This window comes from Lipophrys pholis (assembly GCF_963383615.2).
Source record: "Lipophrys pholis genome assembly, chromosome: 19".
Lineage (NCBI taxonomy): Eukaryota > Metazoa > Chordata > Actinopteri > Blenniiformes > Blenniidae > Lipophrys > Lipophrys pholis.
In genome coordinates this window covers 22,853,613-22,873,727 of record NC_137647.1, presented here as the reverse complement: position 1 = coordinate 22,873,727, position 20,115 = coordinate 22,853,613, and the positions used below count along the sequence as shown (strand labels likewise).

General features: G+C 41.0%; 2 protein-coding genes across 2 annotated transcripts in view; both read right to left on the bottom strand.

The window, feature by feature from the left end:
• LOC308124343 (uncharacterized protein) overlaps nt 1–154 on the bottom strand; it is a gene marked incomplete at both ends in the record, with an annotated part of 29,027 nt that extends 28,873 nt beyond the window's left edge. The window contains one exon of the mRNA XM_080487264.1: nt 4–154. Within this exon, the coding sequence (XP_080343390.1) occupies nt 4–154 (151 nt within the window). The remainder of the gene's footprint in view (nt 1–3) is intronic.
• A 2,782-nt stretch (nt 155–2,936) lies between these two features.
• prr15la (proline rich 15 like a) lies at nt 2,937–11,072 on the bottom strand. Its single transcript, XM_080488248.1, has 2 exons — nt 10,775–11,072; nt 2,937–5,127 (listed from the first exon to the last, which is right to left on the bottom strand). The coding sequence occupies exon 2, from the start codon at nt 5,100–5,102 to the stop codon at nt 4,761–4,763; it is 342 nt and encodes a 113-aa protein (XP_080344374.1). The 5' UTR covers nt 5,103–5,127; nt 10,775–11,072; the 3' UTR covers nt 2,937–4,760.
• Between the last annotated feature and the right edge of the window lie 9,043 nt (nt 11,073–20,115).

Sequence of the window (20,115 nt, the reverse complement as noted above, 5' to 3'; positions counted from 1 at the left end):
CACCTGCTCCCTTCTCCTCTTGCCCCACCTCCAGCAGTCCTCCTGCTGGCTCCAGAGTTTCCTCCATGGTGACAAGCCCGGCATCCAGCAGCCGCCCTTCCGTCACCCGCTTCTCCAGCCGAGCCACAGTCGCTGTGTCCGGCAAGACAAACATGAGTACCGTCCATTTAATGCAATGGTCTTGAACAAGCTCTTCTTCAGAACCTTTGATTCTTTCTTCTCTTATATTTCTATACACTTTTCCATTATTTTCAATGAAGCTTTTGATCATAAATTGAGAGTTGTTTTTTTTCTATGTTATTCCTCAGTGCTCATGAGCATGAATGCCTCAAGTTCCATCTGGGTCAAAGTGATCCTGAGTCTGTTTTTAATGAAATGTACTGTTGAGGATCTTCTCATATATTGGACGTACTGCTTGATTGTTCACACACTGTTCCAACAGCTCAGCTGTTCCTTCCATAGTGACGGGATCAATCCCCTCATCCCCACTGGCTCTGCTTCTCACACTAAATCACTTTTTAAAAATGATCTAAATTCTCAGCACAAATCTCCCTTTTTACAAAGTTCAGCTCAGTTTCATTAATGTAGAGCTGAATCATCTAGCATCTCAGGACATTTCTCATATGGAGCAGGTCTCCATCCTACTCTTCATTATATTGAATATAATAATCTGATCTATCCTGAGATCAGTCCGACCTGCTTGGTGCTGCTGGATCTGCTTTCTGAGGAACCAACAGACAAAGTGTAGCATACACCTCCGAATGAAGGATGACACTTTACTGATGGATTGTCAGGTTTAATGGCAGTAAACCATCAATCTCACCGTAAGAGCTGGGAATACACACAAAAAATAGCATATGAACTTACAGCCATACTCTTACATCCGTTAACCTAGCTTAAACATAACAGTTCTAACAATTCATCTTAGCTTGGCAATAAAATCAAAACATTTACAACTTCCAGAAGCACAAAACAGTCAAATATAATTTCTTTACAAAGCAAACAAACCTTGTGCCTTTATCAAGGGGGCTGCCAGGGGGTAATACCATTTAAATGCAGCAATTATGCTCCGTGAAAACTTTTACCTTCTCCGTGTCCTTTCGTTGCCGTTAAACTGGCTTCTTGCGCTCGAGAAAAGGAAGTTGCGCTTTCAAAATAAAAGCATCAACACACAAAACAGGAAGTTGACTTTAGCAGGTGGAAAAATGAACTCGGGGTTATTTACACTCCCACCAAAATTATGACTGTTGGTTTACATAAGAACAACAAATAATTTTCTCAAACGAAACAACCCAACGTAAAATGGTTACATTAGGAACTTTCCAACAGCAAGATGAGTTTTTGTAATGGACGCTCTACAACTGATGGCCTACTAGAGCGTTAACCTTTGTTGTTTAGTCCTTTGTCTCCAAATGAGATCTTTGCTCTTCTCACGAGTCCATCATTTCCTGTGACTTTCTCAAAAACTCTTGCAAGTTTCCATTCGCCTCTGGGCAATAGTTCATCCATGTCCAACACAACATCACCTCCTTTTAGAATCCTCTTAGGTGAGTGCCACTTTTGCCTTGAAATGATGTTGTGAACAAATTCCCGTCTCCAGCAACTCCAGAACTACTCTGCAAGGAAATGCATGCGGCGCCACCTCTTTTTGCCATAGAGATCCTCCTATGGAAAAGCACCAGGTGGATTTCATGTGGAGCAGATGATGAGGTGTAAGCGGTTCTCAGCTGTCAGGCTTGTTCAGGTTATCCACAGTTAGGGGTCTGTTGTTGACTATAGCCATAGCCTCATAGAATAAAGTCCTTAATGAAGCATCATTGAGTGTACCATGAGCAAGTGACAAAAGTGGTATTCAGCACACTTCTGACCATCCTTATTTGACGCTCCCACACTCCGCCTGCGTGACTGGAGTGTGGTGCATTCATCATAAAGTCACATTGCCTTTCTGCTGAGTAAGTACTTAGTCTCTGAGTGTTTAGTTCTTTTAGTGCTGCTTTGAAATCATTTTGAGCGCCAACAAGGTTTGTTCTCTGGTCACTTTGGATTGTTCGGACTGCACCTCTGATTGAAATGAAACAGCTAAACGAAAGCCACAACACAACAACAAAAGTCGCAACACAACAACAAAATGCCACAACGGAAGGACGCAGCAGTCGGAGAGCTTTTAAGAACTTTTGTTGGTGTGTTGTGGCTTTTGTTAGTGTGTTGTGGCTTTTGTTGGCGTGTTGTGTTGTTGGCCCTTCTGGGCCACCGTACTGAAATGATGACAAATAAGCCCCAAGCTCATTCATTTATGGTAAAGAGGGGAGACATGAATCAGAGCTGCTGAGATTTATATCCTCTCTTTTTGAGTTTTACATTTCTGTACTTCACATGGTTTAGTTAGAAAACACCAACATCTAATGTGGTCCACATCATTCCATCTCAAAATGTCCATAACAGCGAATAAAACAGGGATGGAGGCGACATTGGTGAAGAAAATATTATGTGTGCGAACAAGATAATGAGTTGTTACCTCAAGTTAATAACCTGAGGGAACGAGTTACTGTCTCGTCGCCCCAATTTAAATGATCTTGTTCCCTCACATTATTATTCTTTTTTCTCAAAGGCCACTCAGGGGCTCCATAGAGTTCTCATTATTTGAATCACTAAAGCTTTTTGTATATTGTTTGCTTTCCTTTTCAAATGCACTGAATGAAGTGTTACTAAATTTAACCTTATGAATATGGTATTTTCCTAAAATGATTAATAAGTTAATAATAAATTATTTGTAAGTCTTTTTTCTTTTCGTTGGATACCAAACAATGCTTCTTTCCAACATAAATGAGAGTCAATCCTCACAACAATAAAGTAGGTTACGTCTTTCCAAAACCTACGAGAATGGAAATATTGCTGAAAAAAGCTGGACACGGGTGATTTTTCAATATTTTCAGAACTTGTATTTGAATGTGGAGACTTTTCAACTGTGAATATATTTGTGTCCAGTGACGACTCTTATTACATACAAAGTTTAATACAGATCAGCACATTTGAAAATCATATAGATTTTGACACAACTTTTGCAGATTCCGGTTCAAGTTGACAAATCTCACATCAGACTCACAGATTGAATTACAGACAAACAATTCTCCGTACGCACTGACAAATACTCTGTCTCCAATAATGCCCCAACAGCATTTACAGTTAGAAAAAACGGAATCATACCAGTTGTTTTAATGACGAGTAAAACAAGTTCACCATGAAAGAAAATGAATTATTTGACAATCATCGTTCAGATATTGAATGAGGAATCTGCGTGAGTACAAAAAACTAATTAAATAATATATTGAGTCTTATCTCATGATTCTTGATCAAAACTTCACACTTAAAAGCCATAAAACCATGAACAGTTGAAACAGTTTCAGGCTGAAGTAGAATCATATTTTAATGAGGCCGATCAGTAACCGAGTCCTGTCGTTCATTTTCACGCTCCATTTCGTCCTGCAGGAGTCTTCAGATAGATCCCGTCGTCACTGAAGCCATATTCATGCAAACACAACTTGCAGTTTGTCACGTGGACTGATCAATACTGACCTATTTCCAATAAATTCAGCTCTTCTGTTGGAAACGAGTCATTTCACTTGAAGAGGTTGACTCCATCCGGTGAGTTCATGGAATCAGTTTTAACTATGTTCTTTTATTTATTTATTTATTTATTTATTTATTTATTTATTTATTTATTTATTTGTTTATTTGTTTGTTTATTGATTGATTTATTGATTTATTGATTTATGTGTTTCTTTGTTTGTTTATTTATTATTGGCTGTATCAAACATCTACCGGTTTGATCATTTAGTTTCTCTAATCTTTACATTTCTTTACTTAGTTTTGACTGATGGAACAGTTTTACTTGATTATTCCAGCTGTTTATCTTTTTTAATTGTCTGTTTTGTTTTGCCATAGTTTTTCTGTGTTGAGTTCTAATGTCTTAATTTCCTCTCCGCATCTCAAACAAGTAAACCAGTCTTTTGCCGTGAAAGAAAATGACCCAGACTTTACTTTTCTCTGAAAGTCTTTTCCCGATTTGGATTCATGCCGATCATGAATCCTGCTCACCAAGGGCTGGTCCTAGAAACTCAAGGTTTATTGCATCAAGCAGCAAACAAATTGTGAGACAAATAATGATTAACAAAGTACCGAACCATCCTTTTATGTAGTTAAATATAAACCTGGGATATAAACCTGGGAGAGCTAAAACGTGCAGGATACCGGCCCTCCAGGCCCAGGATTGGGGAACCCTGGTCTACAGAAAGCATGAAGAGGTGATAATACAGATACTAGAACGTGACACAGGCTCGGACCTCATCTGAACTCTCTCATGGAGCTCTCTGTGACTGATGAATTACTTTATGAGTATGAAAAGTGTTTTTCTCCTCAGCAGCAGCGTCCTTCACAAGTCCACAATGTTTCCAGGGTGTTTCCAGGAGGTTTCCAAGATGTTTCTATGACACTAGTGTGTGTGTTTGGTGAGCAGCTGAAGCATGAAATAAGGTTCTCAGTTTTCCTTACAGAGCTTTGGGAGTTTGAGAAAATACCTATTTGAAACTGATTTCTGTTGATTGTTGAGTTATTTTGGTTCTGGTTCTGGCCTGTGCAGGTCCAAACAGCCTCGCAGGCATGAAGGCTCTCCAACACAGGTTCTTGTGAACACACACACACACACAAACATTTATCTGTATGTGTTTATCAGAGTACGGTTGTCTCTTGTGCTGGACGTCCTGTCACTTCCCAGCTCTCTGGTTCTCGTCCCTGCTGGACTCGTCTCCAGGAAACATCTCCGGGTTGTCCGTCAGTGTGGCTCGCACTTTCTTCTTCTCCTTAAACCTTCCAGAGTGAGACACCTTGACGTGGCGTCCTTTGCTGGCTGTTCTGTCCACGATCCTCTCCAGGCGGGAGTCCACCCGGGGGTCCTGGGTGGCCACCTCGGTGTGGGGGGGCGCCCCGGAGACACAGGCAGCGGAGTTGGACACCAACTCGGCCGGGATCTCATACAGAACCTTCGTGTGGGACTTTTTCCTCTGCAGGAAAGTCAATTTCCACCAACTCTGAGACGAATCCGCCATTACGGACTAAGGTGGAGATGAAGGTCTGAGCAAGAAGAGGAGGACAGATCAGGAGACGTTAGAGAGTTCTGAACAGATGTTACATTAATATGATAGAAGTCACTTTATTACATTGAAGTTAAACGTCCCATATTATACAGTTTTTCACTTCGGTGTCTGAGGTTCAACAACATTGTATTGAAAGTGTGTTTCCCCAAATCCAGCCTTGGTCCTGAATTTCAGTCTAAAAGTCCCTCTAGTGTCTCGACTGAGAACAGGCTGTTTCTGTGTCTGTGTCTGTTCACGCCGACTCCACGGGGAGAAGATCAGTGTTGCCAGATCAAGCGGATTTCCGCTCAATTGGGCTTCTTGTTTTTGTAAGATTTGTAATCTGTTTATTTAGTGCAGTTGTATGCTTATGGTGTGTTCTTTATTACGTATATAATAGTTTTATAGTTTTAACATGAGTTTCTACAGAGGTTGAGTTTTTATTGAGGTGGGTGGGTTCCACAATGTGTTTGGGCTGGAAACAGTGAGTCAGATCTGGCAACCCTGGGGACGATGTACCATGAGCTAATGTTTACGGTGGACTTATCACTATGGCTGATAGAAACAAGCAGAATCTGAGCCAGGAGAGGCTCCTCAATAAGTTCAGACTCTGCAGCTGCAGCAGTAAAAAATATGTGTCTGAATAAGTTACTTAGTTTAGTCGTATGTGTCGTTAGTTACTAGCATGTTGCTAACGATAGCTCCTGCTAAACATAAAGGAAACTGTTACGGCTTTTAATATTACACTGAATCTATTCAGTATATCAGTAATCTTTCTAAGTATTTATCTACCTGTGGGAGGATCAAAGTGCATATCAACTACAAGAGGGACTGGTTATTTCCCCGCATGATGTCATGAAGGGAAAATCTCTCATTGGCCTGTATGAGCACATAATCAATAAAAAGTGGAGCAAGGAAGTGAGGGAGATGACAGACTTTCTTCACTTCTGAGGCTATGGGAACGTATACTAACTAACTAACTAACTAACTAACTAACTAACTAACTAATTCGGGAGCTCAGGAAAGTCTGGACGCTACAGCAGCTCAGCAAACACTGATTTCAATCTTTCTCCATTTAAAATGTTGAAATTATGATTGTTGTCAGAAAAATAGAGGAATTACAATTGAATGAAACAGGAATATGACAGTGCAGTGGTTGGTACTGTTACTCGTGTGTGTGTGTGTGTGTGTGTGTGTGTGTGTGTGTGTGTGTGTGTGTGTGTGTGTGTGTGTGTGTGTGTGTGTGTGTGTGTGTGTGCGTGTTTGTGTGTGTGTGTGTGTGTTTGTGTGTGTGTGAATTGTGTATAGATGGTTCACCCGTAAAATATGAAGTGACTCAAAAAATAAATGTTTTTTTAATCACTATATTTAAAGTGTGTGTTGCTCCGCATGTGTGTTTCTGTGTGCACCTGTCCAACAGTCTGCACGACACTGTTAATATTTCAGTGTAATCGGATCGTCTCCATATGCACACATGCTCACGTTACACACACACACACACACACACACACACACACACACACACACACACACACACACACACACACACACACACACACACACACACACACACACACACACACATACAGGGGAAAGTGATTTTGAGTCTTCCCCAGCTGTTTCAGCCCGGAGCAAAGTTTTCACAGCAGCTGAGCAAATAGAAACTGAACCACATTGTTTTATTGTTTCTTTTCAGAGGACTGATTGTCGTCTGGCTCCTTTTGTTCATTTTGTTCATTTCTTTGAAGTGACGGCGAGGATCAGCAAGCAGACCATCCAGTCTGAGTGAGGGAGGAGCCGCAGCCTCAACTACTGAGTATCATCAGTCTAACTAACCCTAACCCACACACACACACACACACACACACACACACACACACACACACACACACACACACACACACACACACACACACACACACACACACACACACACACACACACACACACACACACACACACACACGCACACACACACAGATCAGGGTTTTGGTTATGAAAGATATCACTACACTTTACTGTTCAAAGTAGCAAAACTCCTGTTGTTCAGATGAAAATGAATCTAAAATACTCTATTTTTAAAATGCATCCCAGTTTACAATCATTGTGGTACAAACACATTTAAAGGAGTCATCAGCTGGTATTTTCATCCATCCAGTCTCCCTCAAATTGTCTGTAAATCAAGTCTTAAAATTTGTTTGGCAAAAAAATCTAACATACTTCGTTATGACCATTTTTCATACATCAACTTCGTCTCCTAAGAGTACATTCGAGATTTGGACTGGTACGAATGTTTGGCGCACGTTTATGGCGATAGCATAATAGTTCTTTGCTCACTCTAAAATTAAAAATAATAAACGATTGTGGAGCCATTGACAAACATCCACGCCGATTTAAAATGAAATAGAGGGCGGTTTGTAAAACACAAGGTTCAATGTTTATACAAGTCCAGTTAGCGGTTAGACACTATTAAACAGTAATTTATGATAATAGCCTCTTGTGGTGACGACAACACCGGAGCTCAATCAAAATCTTCGGTTTTCGAGTGCGCCCCCTTGTGGTTTATTCTGGTTTGAACAAAGAGCCCAAACAGAAAAAATTTGTCACTTTCAAACTCTATTTTCAGGCAAGTTTCAATGGAGGTCCAACACCGACATCCAAGTTTCAACAAGAGCAACTGTGATTTTCGGGGGACGTCTCCTTTAAACATTTGAACTGGAGCACAGAGCGAGGCGATCCACCTCAGAAAACTCTGAAAGTAGTGTAAACACAAGAAAAGCAGAGATTTATTTGAACTTCTTTGATTTGAACTTCTCTGAGCAGTGTTTCCTCCATTGCGCATCTCCTGGAGGAAGCTCTAAGGGAATGGAACCATTTCATGTTGATCCTCCAAGCCTTAGGTGTTCGACAGGCTTCGTATGAAACCGCCCCTGAAACAATTTTACTTCTCAGACTTTCCTCTTGTCTGTCCAGTTTTATAAATCTTTACTGTCTGCGTCATTCTGGGAATTTTGTATTTTACCTCATAAATATATAAATGAAGTTCAGCTGAACAAAGTGTTTCTGTCGTAAAACTCAATAAAACTATTGCACCATAGATATGAATTATAAAGTGCATCTGATAACGACGGTGGTGATTGTGGTGTTTGCTAATTCTTCGTTTGGTTCTTTTCAGAGCACGTGGAAATGGCTGCTGTAATCTTTTATATTCTTCTACGTATATTTAAGTATTTTCTTGTATATTCTTCTGATCTCCTGCCTAAATCGATGTGTAAAATCCCTTTATTCTTCACGACTGGTTTGTTTCATGCTGTTTGTGGAAGAGGTTGATCTTCATTTTTAAAGATTTGCTCATTTATTTATAGATTAAATTTAAATGTTTCTGTAGTGCAGCAATATACTCCTGATTTGAATGGATCGTGTGGTAGAACAACTGACATTTTGAATGAAACTTGGTGGATTATTATTGATTATCTCCAGCGTTTTGTGATAAAACTTTTACCACACTGCGTGCGACTGAACAGGTCACGCCCTGTTTAGAGGTCAGTTGTTTTAATTTGTCATGTAGGCGCTCCAAGCCACCAGGATTTATTACAAATGATAAATAGATTAATAGAAACTAGAGACCTTTTCTCTCAGAGAACATCTCACTCAACTCAAAAGAGCAATATAAAAAGAAACACGAACAATTATACGCATATTCTTCTGTACAAGTGATTTGGAATCCGTTATCCTCCAACACAAGTTTTTATACTGCGGGAGAAAATCAAAGTACCTGACGAAAACGCACAGAACATGCAGACTCCAAACCTGGACCTTTAGTGACATGATGCGGATTAACCCTTTATTAGATAAGTGACCATATTTGATGATCAGTTCTTACTCTGCAGTTTTGTTCCTGCCTCACGATACTAAACTGCGAATGATGACAGAATTAAAGGAAAGTTGTAAACTTTTGACGTTGGTCCTGCTTTTGTGGGATTTGTAGAATTTCATTTTCATTTTCCTGTACAGGAGCTGGGATTCTTCACCCCGTCATCTGAAATTACCTTTTCTTTCTGCGATTCTCACTCGGTTTAGAGAAGTGAAAGTGAGAAATGGATTTTCACTTATAAGGCAGGTTGGGGTTCTTTATGATCAGTGATCAGAGCGGGAAAACATTGAGTAAATAAGTGTATTAGTAAAAAAAAAAAAATTATTGAAATAATCTTCCTGTGAATTAGTTTAGGAAAGAAAGTTCATGCATTCACATATCTTCACTATATCTATATGCTGTTGTAAACTGAAGGAGACGAAGCCAAAGTGTAGATATACACTGAAAATGTGGATTTGAGCTTTTATTGTCCTGAGTACATTCACCTGAATCAATGCAACTCAAATACAAGCTGCAAAGGAAGTATGAAGATTTACTGTGAACACCCAAAAGATTGAAATTATTATTATTATTATTATTATTATTATTATTTTCATGTTTGTACAACTTTAAATAATGTCTCTAAACACGTCCTAATAGAAAGGATCAAAGTACAGATGTAGAATCATGATGTTTTCATCTAAAATCACTGATTTCTCTATCACTTTAAAAAAAAGTCTGTTTAGTAAAAGAGTTTTCAGATGTGATCAGTGAACAATACAGATTAATAATCCTCCTGTCACTGATTCAAACTGGTTTCTCAAACGATTATATTTACAATAATATTATTGTGGTTTCATCTGCTTCAAGTCATTTCACTGCTGAACAAGCAAATCAAGAAGCTGACGGCATCAGAATTGAAAATGTTAATCCAACAACGTGATCGCTGGTACGGAGATCATTACAGCCGCGGGAGCTTCAGTCATCACTTTGTGTTGTTTACAATAAAACTGAATCATAAAGTTCTCACACATGGCGAGCATGATGTCATAAAACTGTTATATAATAACTCACACTGTAATAAGTCTTCTATTCATTATGCAACACAGACACACACACACACACACACACACACACACACACACACACACACACACACACACACACACACACACACACACACACACACACACACACACACACACACACACACACACACAAAATATATAACAAGTTATAACTTACTAAGTGAAGTTTCTAATATATTCTCACATATTGCGGGGTTATTACGAAGCTTGTAGTGTGTGTGTGTGTGTGTGTGTGTGTGTGTGTGTGTGTGTGTGTGTGTGCGTGCATGTGTGTCTGTGTGTGTGTGTTTACATTAGATGTAATCGTCCTCATGTTCATTAGCTTGTACGATGCAGTGTTGTAGTGGTTTGCTCTCTCACCTTACAGAGAACAACAAGGTTTGAGTCCAGATTACAGTTTGCATGTTCTCCCTGTGTGTGTGTGTGTGTGTGTGTGTGTGTGTGTGTGTGTGTGTGTGTGTGTGTGTGTGTGTGTGTGTGTGTGTGTGTGTGTGTGTGTGTGTGTGTGTGTGTGTGTGTGTGTGTGTGTGTGTTTCCTGTGAAGGCAGGCTCACCTGTCGAGGTGAACCTGCCTTCACACACTCTTAGCTGGATCAGTGTTTCTGTGCAGATTTGACTCACCACGTTACGACTCCAGGTAAAGGATCAGAGGGAAACACAGACAGAAGGGATTCTGGGATATTTGTACAGGTAAATGGACGCACCTGGATGAAGCAGCCGTGGTCCTCTTCACACAGAGCTTCACTTTCTGGCTGACCTCGGCGGCTCTGCTGTCAGCTCCTGTTACATGCAGCCGGTTAATGATCAGCTGTGTGGAGCTGCTCCTCGTCTCACCTGTCCGCTGCTTTAAGGGAGGAACTTCAGCTCAGTTCAGCTGATCTCTGGATATGAAGTATTACTGGTATCGTCCACCTCGTCCACCTCGTCGAGCAGAAGACACAACCACCCTGCAAGAGACTCAGTCTGCTCTGCCGTCTACATCCTCTCCTACACCTCTACCTCAATCACTCTCTCAGGTGCTCCTGTCAGGCCCCTCCCACTGACACACACACACACACACACACACACACACACACACACACGAACCTGAGCTTGGCTCACTGTGCTCGCCACTTCATAACGCTGCTGATTCACACATTAACTTGTATTTGAATGTATTTATTGTTGTACAGGGACACGGAGACGTGATATGAACCAACATGTTTCCTCAAACCACGTCCCCTCGCCGAGTTACCCCTAAGGTGCAGAATCGTAAACGTTCAGCGGCGTCCTGAGGTCAGTGCAGGTGATGTCTGGGTGGGAGGAGTCTCTGTATGAGCCGACCTTCCTGACAGTGTGTGTTTGTATATATATTTATATGTTTCTACTCTACTACTCTAATGTTTTCCTGAGTGCCCTACACACATACACACACACACACACACACACACACACACACACACACACACACACACACACACACATATATATATATATATATATCATCAGTTCTTTGTCTTTCCACCGCCAAAACCCCGGCCTATCAGGGCCCCACTTCGTTGCTGGACCAGAGCAAGGCCAGAGCGGGGCCAGAGCGGGGCCAGAGCGGAGCCAGAGCAGGGCCAGAGCGGAGCCAGAACAGGGCCAGAGCGGAGCCAGAGCAGGTCCTGACACGTCATCAGCTGGGGACGGAGCTATCGCTGGACTCTGAACCGGCATTCTGAAATCTACAGCGAACACTGAGCCCTGGAGTGGTTATAGAGAAAAAAAATAATATTAACACGTGGGAACGAGATAATAAGTTGTTCCCTCAAGTTAATAATGCGAGGGAACGAGAGAATTTCATGGGCGATGGCGGAGCCGTGGCTCTCAAACTGTTGATGCAGAGCTGCTGTTCTGTCCTGTCAGCTGCTTCAGGTATACACTGCCTGGCCCCATAGGTACAAGCCTCCTATAAGATAATTACTACATGGGCGATTTATCTTTCAGCTGGCAACAAGTTATTTAACCCCTGCTGATGCAATGAGAAACATCTCATTTCTTAAACAACCAAGGCGAAAGACACATCCTGTGGTCATGAAAAAGATGTTAGTGTGTCTAAGAAGGGTCAAGTCATTGGCCTGCATCAAGTAGAGAAAACATCTGAGGAGGTTGCAGAAACTACTAAAATTGGGTTAAGAACTGTCCAAAGCATTATTAAAACCTGGAAGGATGGTGGGGAACCATCGCCTGTGGTCTTCAATGTTTCGTAAATGTTTGGCCAAATCTAATCGAAGAAAAACAACAGCAGAACTCTGGATGTTTAATCGTGAAAGCAAGAGCATTTCCACAATCACAATGCAAAGGGAACTCAGGGGATTGGGATTGAACTGCTGTGTTGCCGTAAGAAAATCACTAATCAATAACCAGAAAAAAAAGCTTCAGTTTGCTTGGGAGCATAAAGATTGAACTCTGGAGGAATGGAAAACGGTCATGTGGTCTGGTGAGTCCAGATTGACCCTCTTCCAGAGTGACGGGGCATCAGGGTAAGAAGAGGGGCAGGTGAAGTGATGCACCCATCATGCCTAGTCCTACTGATCAAGCCTGTGGGGGCGGTGCTGTGATCTGGGGCTGCTGCAGTTGCTTAGGTGGAGGTTCAGCAACATTATGAGGTCAGATGACTACCTGAATATACTGAATGACAAAGTTATTCTATCAGTGGATTGTTTTTCTTCCCTAATGGCACCGGCATATTCCAAGATGACAACGGGGTGCAAATTGTGAAAGAGTGGTTCAGGGAGCATGAGACACATAGACTGGCCTCCACAGAGTCCAGACCTTAACCCCAATGAGAATCTTTGGGATGTGCTATGGAAGGCTTTGCACACTGGTCACACTCTCTCATCATCAATACAAGATCTTGGTGAAAAATCAATGCAACGCTGGATGGAAATAAATCTCTTCACATTGCAGAAGCTTATCGAAACAATGCCACAGTGAATGCTGTAATTAAAGCTGAAGGCCGTCCAACAAAATAGTAGTGTGTGACCTTTTTTTTGGTGGCGACCTCTTTTTGGGGTCAGGCAGTGTATAATTCAGAAGGAGTTTTCAACTGTGTTTTTTTCCACACTTTCCCTCTCAACATCATTGTAACTAACTTCACTTTCATGTCTTGTGTGGCGTTACGACCGCAGGCTGAGGTCTGTATGAGGCTGCAGGGGGCGCTCCGCAATGAGACCCTCCACTATTTTCTACCCACAGAACTTTTATAATGAAGCCGTATTTGTGGTTCATCAGCAACTACAAAACAAACTACATACTGCTGTCAATGAAAGCTTGGATTTTTTTTTGCCGTAAAATGAGCCTTTTAACGGCTTCATGTGAAAAAGAACTTTAATCGGCGTGTTTACGTAGGTTGTCATTGGAAACAGCTTTAGAGCTGCATTCTATCATTCTACACCTCGATTCCTCCATGTTGAAGCATTTGATTCAGACACGTCCAGAAATAAAGTGAAAGGAGCAGAAATTCACAATGTAATGACCAGATGTTGAAAAATAAGATCCAAGCTCATTCATGTATTATTATTATTATTATTATTATTATTATTATTATTATTATTATTATTATTATTATTATTATTATTATTATTATTATTATTATTATTATTGTTCTCTCTGGCCACTCCGGGGCTCCGGACTAAAGCAAGACGGATGTGAAAAAACACCAATAGAGATACGAGGAGACTCAATGTTTTCTGGCTCTTTGGTCTGATACGAGGTTCAGGCCAGACTAGATGGAGCGACCCGGACTAAACCGATGAATACGGTCCGTCTCCTGGTTCCTGTATGAGCGCTGTCAGCGCTACATTGGTGAAATCAGTGACGTATCACGTTTTAGAGTGATGAAATTACGTATGTCTCATTTGGCAACGTTAACGGTGGAAATACAACCGGTTCTTTGGGGGTGCTCAAGAAGAACTGGCTCTGGCTCCGGCCCTGAACTAGAACCTGGTTCTATTTGGTGGAAAAGGCCTCATATTGACTCCTGTGTATTTCATCTACTTTAAAGTTTTACCAGTTACTTCTCCTGACACGTTGTTCCAGTAACAGCAGCGAACATAACAGAACTTAAAGCTACCCACCAAACACCATGCGTGATTTAGACATCGCTTTTTGGGCTGAATCTGGTCGGTCCCTCAGAGCCTCGATTTAGCCCAAATATAGTCGTTGGGATTGCGATGTTTAAAGAACATCCAATCTGGTCCAAATTAATAATCACTATGTCTCTCTTAGTAACAGAGCGTAAGAAAGTAATATCAAAAAGCTAAATACAAAAAAAATAACATCAAGGAAAGAACTGTTATATAATGGATAAAAATAATAAATGGATGATAAATGAATCGGTAATAGGTGAATGGATGAATGAATGGTTAGTAAATAGTTTAGTTTATTATTTATTTATTTATTTATTGATTGATTGATTGATTTATTTATTTATTTAATTATCAATTTAAGTTTATTAGTTGTTAGTTTATTTATTGATACATTGTTTCTTATTGTCGTCATCATAATCATTATTATTGCTGTTGTTGTTATTTAGATTATCTGCTGTTATCTATTACTGCTATTTTAGATGTTTATCTTTTAGATGCGGTTCTTACTGTGTCTTCCAGTCACCCTTGCTGCGGGATGTATTTCAGTGTGTTGGAACAGGGAGACCCTCACAGCTTCAGGACGTCGCTGTCGTCCTGCCAAACACAAGCCAAAACCTCCAAACCTGCAGCCTCCCGCTGCGAGTCCGGTTCTGACTGAACCTGGGCTTTTCCTGCTGTCAATGACTGACTACACGGCCCTGAGGACTGCATGTGTTCAGACGAGCTGCCTCCAGAAATGGGACAATAGTTAACAATTAACCGGGTTATGATCTCCAGGCTGCAACACAAACACATGACAAGTCTATAAAAAAAAAAACGTCTCTTGAAATCCGAGATGGGTTTAATCTGACGCTTCATTTAGACACACGGTAATGAAAGAAACAAGACAAAGACCCAGACAGGTTTTAGTTCATGTGTAAGATTATCTGTTTAACACTGGGAAATAGTGTTTTATTTGAAACAGGAAAGTCTGGATTCGTGTTGCTGAAAATGAGTGAAGTTTCTTCCATGTCCATGTTTGGTTCTGCTCGAGGTGGATTCGAGCTGAGGTCGCGACAAAAGTTTGGGGACTACGTCAACGTGTCGTGGTTCGCTCTTCTGTGGCTCGTTCAGAGCAAAGAGGAACCCGGTTTAAATCCGGGCCTGGACCTTCTTCATAGAGCAGATTAGGCTGTTACACACTGGCCTGGACTTAGGAATACACCTGAAACTTTAATCCTGGGTGTGGCTGAACAGTTACAATCCTGTGTTTTGTGCCAAGCTGAATAAATGTGATCTGATATCAGCAATAACAGTTTATGGTTTAATGTGACAGAGGCAGATTTACATAACGCCCCCGTGCAAAAGTAAAACTCCTAGAGGAGACAGGAATATCTCAAGTAAGCAAATCCCTCCAGAGTCTTGGGGTAAAATGGCCATTTTTCACTCCTGTTCATTTTGCCTTTGTGTTTCATATTAAAAAACTGTTTTGCTTGCCTTTCTTGGTGTCACTTTTTTTCCCGGACAACCTCACTTATGTGATTCTACAAGTATTTATTCATTTTGACATCATGTATGGACACACTGTATTTAAAAGTGCAAAACACCCCACAAAATCTGAGAATGAAAAAGCTTGAGTTTTTTTTTACTGTGGCAACCATAAACATGCACATCGAATGGTTTTGCCAAATGAAAAAGAAAATCCAACTATCCAACAACAATAAACAATCAACAAATGTATCAATTTCAAATTCTCACACACAAACTATTTACACCAAAAAGCAAAGGAACTATGTACAGAGGAACTATGTACAGAGGAACTATGTACAGAGCCACTTGGGACATTTATTTATGCCACACCTGAAAACAGTTCCTGCCTATCTGAAGACCGAGTGGGATCTCACAGGCCTCACATTGCCAAGGTGTGTCCCTCCTTTGGCCTGGCCTCAGTCTTCCTTTGGTGGCTTTCTGAGAGTGCTCTGCAGAAGAGGCAATAGGAACAGGAACATGGGCAGTTGATCTGTTCTCCAAAAGACCAATCGTGTCCAGACTAGAAAGCTGGCGGACCAGGAGGACCACAAACTCCTTGTGTGTCAGGGGCTTCACCTGCTGGGTAACGCTTATGTCACGATGCAAGATATATTTTGTGAGATCATTTCCCCCCCTCTGGCGCATCCCTTCCTGTTCTCACGGTAAGTGCCACATGCTCCGAACTTCAAGTCAGCCAGGTCCATGAAGGGTTTTAGACTGGTGTAAAAGTTGTCGACATAGATGTGGTACCCAGTACCCAGGCAGGACGACAGAACCAGATCCATCACTACATCGTAGGAGAGGCCATGCTACCTTGCAGCAGTAATTTTTCCCTCGTAAATCTTTAAACGAATTGTATAGCCGCTTTGTGACTCAGCCAATACAAAATGTTTGATGCCCCGTTTCGTTGGCTTCGCCTTCATATATTGTGTCATCCCTGTTTTTGCTCTTGTTGCCACTGTCCCCTCGTCCACTGCCAGCTCCCTCCTTGGTTGATAATATGATGATGTCATCCAGCAGAGGTTTGACACGAAAAAATTTATTGTGATCTGGTGTGCCCTTCTTCCTGTCATTGTCAACATCCTCCTCAGGATCACTCAGGTGAAGAGTCCAAAGAAAGGATGTGAACCTGTCTCTGGTCGTCACCTGGGCGGGGGTGGGGACAGAAAAAACATGATCCTGTTTCCAATAATCCTGGAGACTTGGCAGGGACGCCAACGGCATGTATAGAAGGAGCCCAATAAATCTCTGGAGCTCTTCCACACACACATCAGTCCATTTCTATCTTTTTCCAAGAGCTGTATTTTGAGCAGCATTCTTGTTTGTGTTTCTGCAAATGCTTTGGACAGTATCTGCAGCAAAAAACAACAAAACAAGTTATTTTGGTGTGTGTGTCAAGCTGGACTCCTGGAGAAGAAAAATAACAACCGTTATCGTCATCGTATAAGAAGGTCAGCTATCACAAAGAAACACGGAGAAAGAAAACCACTCACTCGGCGTCCTCCGTGGCTGGAATCTACTGACATTTGGAGCAGTCAGTATCCTCCTCCGTCTTCCAGGGCTCTAAGCTGGTGGGTGGCTCTGCTGCCTGAACTCGTGGAGATGCACGTGGTCCTCTACCACGTGGTCCTCTATGCAGTCGTAACAGGAAGAGGGGTCTGCACGGACACCTCCGCTGTTTCCTCATCTTGTGCATCACACGGTTCATCCTCTCCACTGGAGTCACTGTCTTCTCCTGACGCCGAACTGTTGTGCGCAACTCATAGAAGAGCTGCAGTGCGTTATTCCACAACCATGGACCGCTTCATTACTTCAACACACAAACAAATCAATTGATCAATAAACAGATAACTCAAACACGCCACGAGTAATAAATCAATCAAAACTCACTTTGAGTTTTCTCTTCTGTCCTCTTTTGTTGTTGTTTTTCTGTTTATAGCGCTGTGTCTCCTGTGGCCTGAACTACGAAGCTGGATTTTCTCTTATCGAGGTAACTCCAAGGATTAACTCTGGGTTTTCTGTACTATGACGCTTGTTCACTTCTCTCCAGGATAAGTCCCCCTGGTAACTAACGCTGAAAGTCTAACCTGCTCCGGAGCAGGTTATGTTCTGGATAAGGGGTCAGAGCTCCGCCTCCTGACCAATTAGATCTCTTGAAAAAAAAAAAAACAACCTTCATGTACTTCAGAAAAAGTCGAAAATCAAAGTTGCGATTTTTTTTTTTCACGGAGAGACGTCTATTAATCCCTCATCATTTGCCCGTAGATGTGAAATCACATTAAATAACTTTATTGTGACTATATGGGGTTGCTTACTGCTTATGGACATGTGATTTTACACAGGCTTACCTTGATTAATAAAAACGCATTTAAATAAGCACCCCGAGATCCGTGTCTTTGTCCTTCGTATTCGACGAACTTCGCTGTGATGAATTAATATTCCAACACAAAACACAAGAGAATCTAAAAGAAGATCAGTGAAGGAGTTCAGCCTGACACGTTTCTGCTGTAATAAAGTGAAATTGATTGATTAGTGGAGGTGCTGTCCGTTGATATCACTGATAAATTAATCTGGTATAATCTCACCAAGTCAGCATTAACAAGTCAGGAATGTTCTGGCTTTAGCTGCAGCAGCAGTGTTGCTTTTAGCTGCTGGATGAGTTTTAATACTTCACATTCTCAGAGATTAACTGCTCCTTCAGTAATCTGTAAACTGCTCTGCAGAGTTTCTCTCTGTGTGTGATTGGTCAGACGCTGCAAACTCCGCCCCTTTCACGTGAACGCGCACATGTAGGTCTGGGTTGAACCAGCGAGTTGACCACCTGCTTCGTAGTAACGGTGATCAGGATCGGAAACAGAGAGAGATCTTAGATATGTTATGTTGATGTACAGGCCACTGGTGTTTACAAAATTAAAACAAGTATCAGCTCCGCTCCGTGTCTGTTTCCTCCCAGCAGATTCGCCACACAAACGCTCGTTTTCTATTTTATCTCCAAAAGTGCAAAAACAGTGCATTCCAGATGTGAAAACAATCTAGAAAAAACGGTCTTTTATTATTCTTAATAATTTTAGTTTATAAAGGCCGATCGACAATTCAAACGCCACTAAAAAGCTTCGAATCTGCGCTTTCAAAATTTATTTGAATGGAGACTCTGCGTGCCTACGTCACAGCGCTACGTCCTCAAATGTCCGACATGTAACGAGACGCGGGGGCGTGTCCTGGGACGCGGGAGGGTTAATGTAGAGTTTATGAATCTAATCATATAAAAAAGGAGATTAAATATTGTATACACAAACAGGAAACAGTGCCACCGTGTGGTGACTCAATGATACAGCAAACTGGAATAAATAGATATCTGGAGTTAAACAATATTTAGTGTACAAATAATCAGTTGTGAAAATACAGAGGAATAAATATCTTTTAATTTTTTTTAAAACCTGACTTATTTCTCAGAATTCAGAGATCTTTGCGAAATATTATCATTGCTCAGGGTCACAATCCCAAAACGATTTTATTCTTCATGTATTGATCTTTATTTGTACTTATATATTTGGTGAATTCTGCATTTCTTCATGATTTCTAACAAACTAACAAAGGGAAACTAAATACTAGAATATGCTTATTATGAAGATGGTTGTTATTTTTGTGGTATTTCTCATGAAAAGTCTCCTGCTTATCAGTTAATGCGGCTGGTCAATTGATTAATTATACATGTTGTTTTTTTTATATTGCAGCAGGACTCAGTACCTTATTGGACACATTCAGAGAATGTTTGAGACTTTGGTCATTTGACGGTACAAGGGAATTTTTCTTTAGAACACTGGCTCATGAACAGTGAAGGAGCAGAAAACTCCACAGTCATTATTCAGCCATAAAGTCAGACCACGATTGGTCAATAAAACACTGTCACACCACTACGTGTAGAAACTATCAGAGACAATCCAGAACCATAAACTGTATTCACTGATATCAGGCAACAGCAGTTGAGCTCTGGAGACACATTCACACATTAAATCTAGATATTAATACCACTGATGTTGGGCTATGGCGAGCTCGCAGTGTTCATTGTGTTTTTGAGTTTCAGTGGCGGACACACTGATTGCTGTACTATATCAGGGGTCCGCAACCTTCATGACCAAAAGAGCTGTTTTAGTCACTTTCCACCAAAATCAAATTTAAGTGTGGCCACAAAATATTCTTAACCTTTAAAATAAGGTTTACGCAGCTTTTAAAATCCCATCATAGTTTTAATATATGAACAGAAACTGTGTCTTATGTTGCCTTTTTGAGGTTTCAATTACATTTCAGGATGGTGAACGTTCTTTTACATTTTCAGTTTTTCTTCCTGAACTTTAAGGTTTCAATGTTTTTCAGCATTTTTTAGACATTTAAAGATTTTAGCCATTTGGGCTCTTTTTAAAATC

Excerpts from the sequence above, each read along its gene's own strand:
- prr15la (XM_080488248.1), bottom strand. The coding sequence starts at position 5,102 with ATGGCGGATTCGTCTCAGAGTTGGTGGAAATTGACTTTCCTGCAGAGG.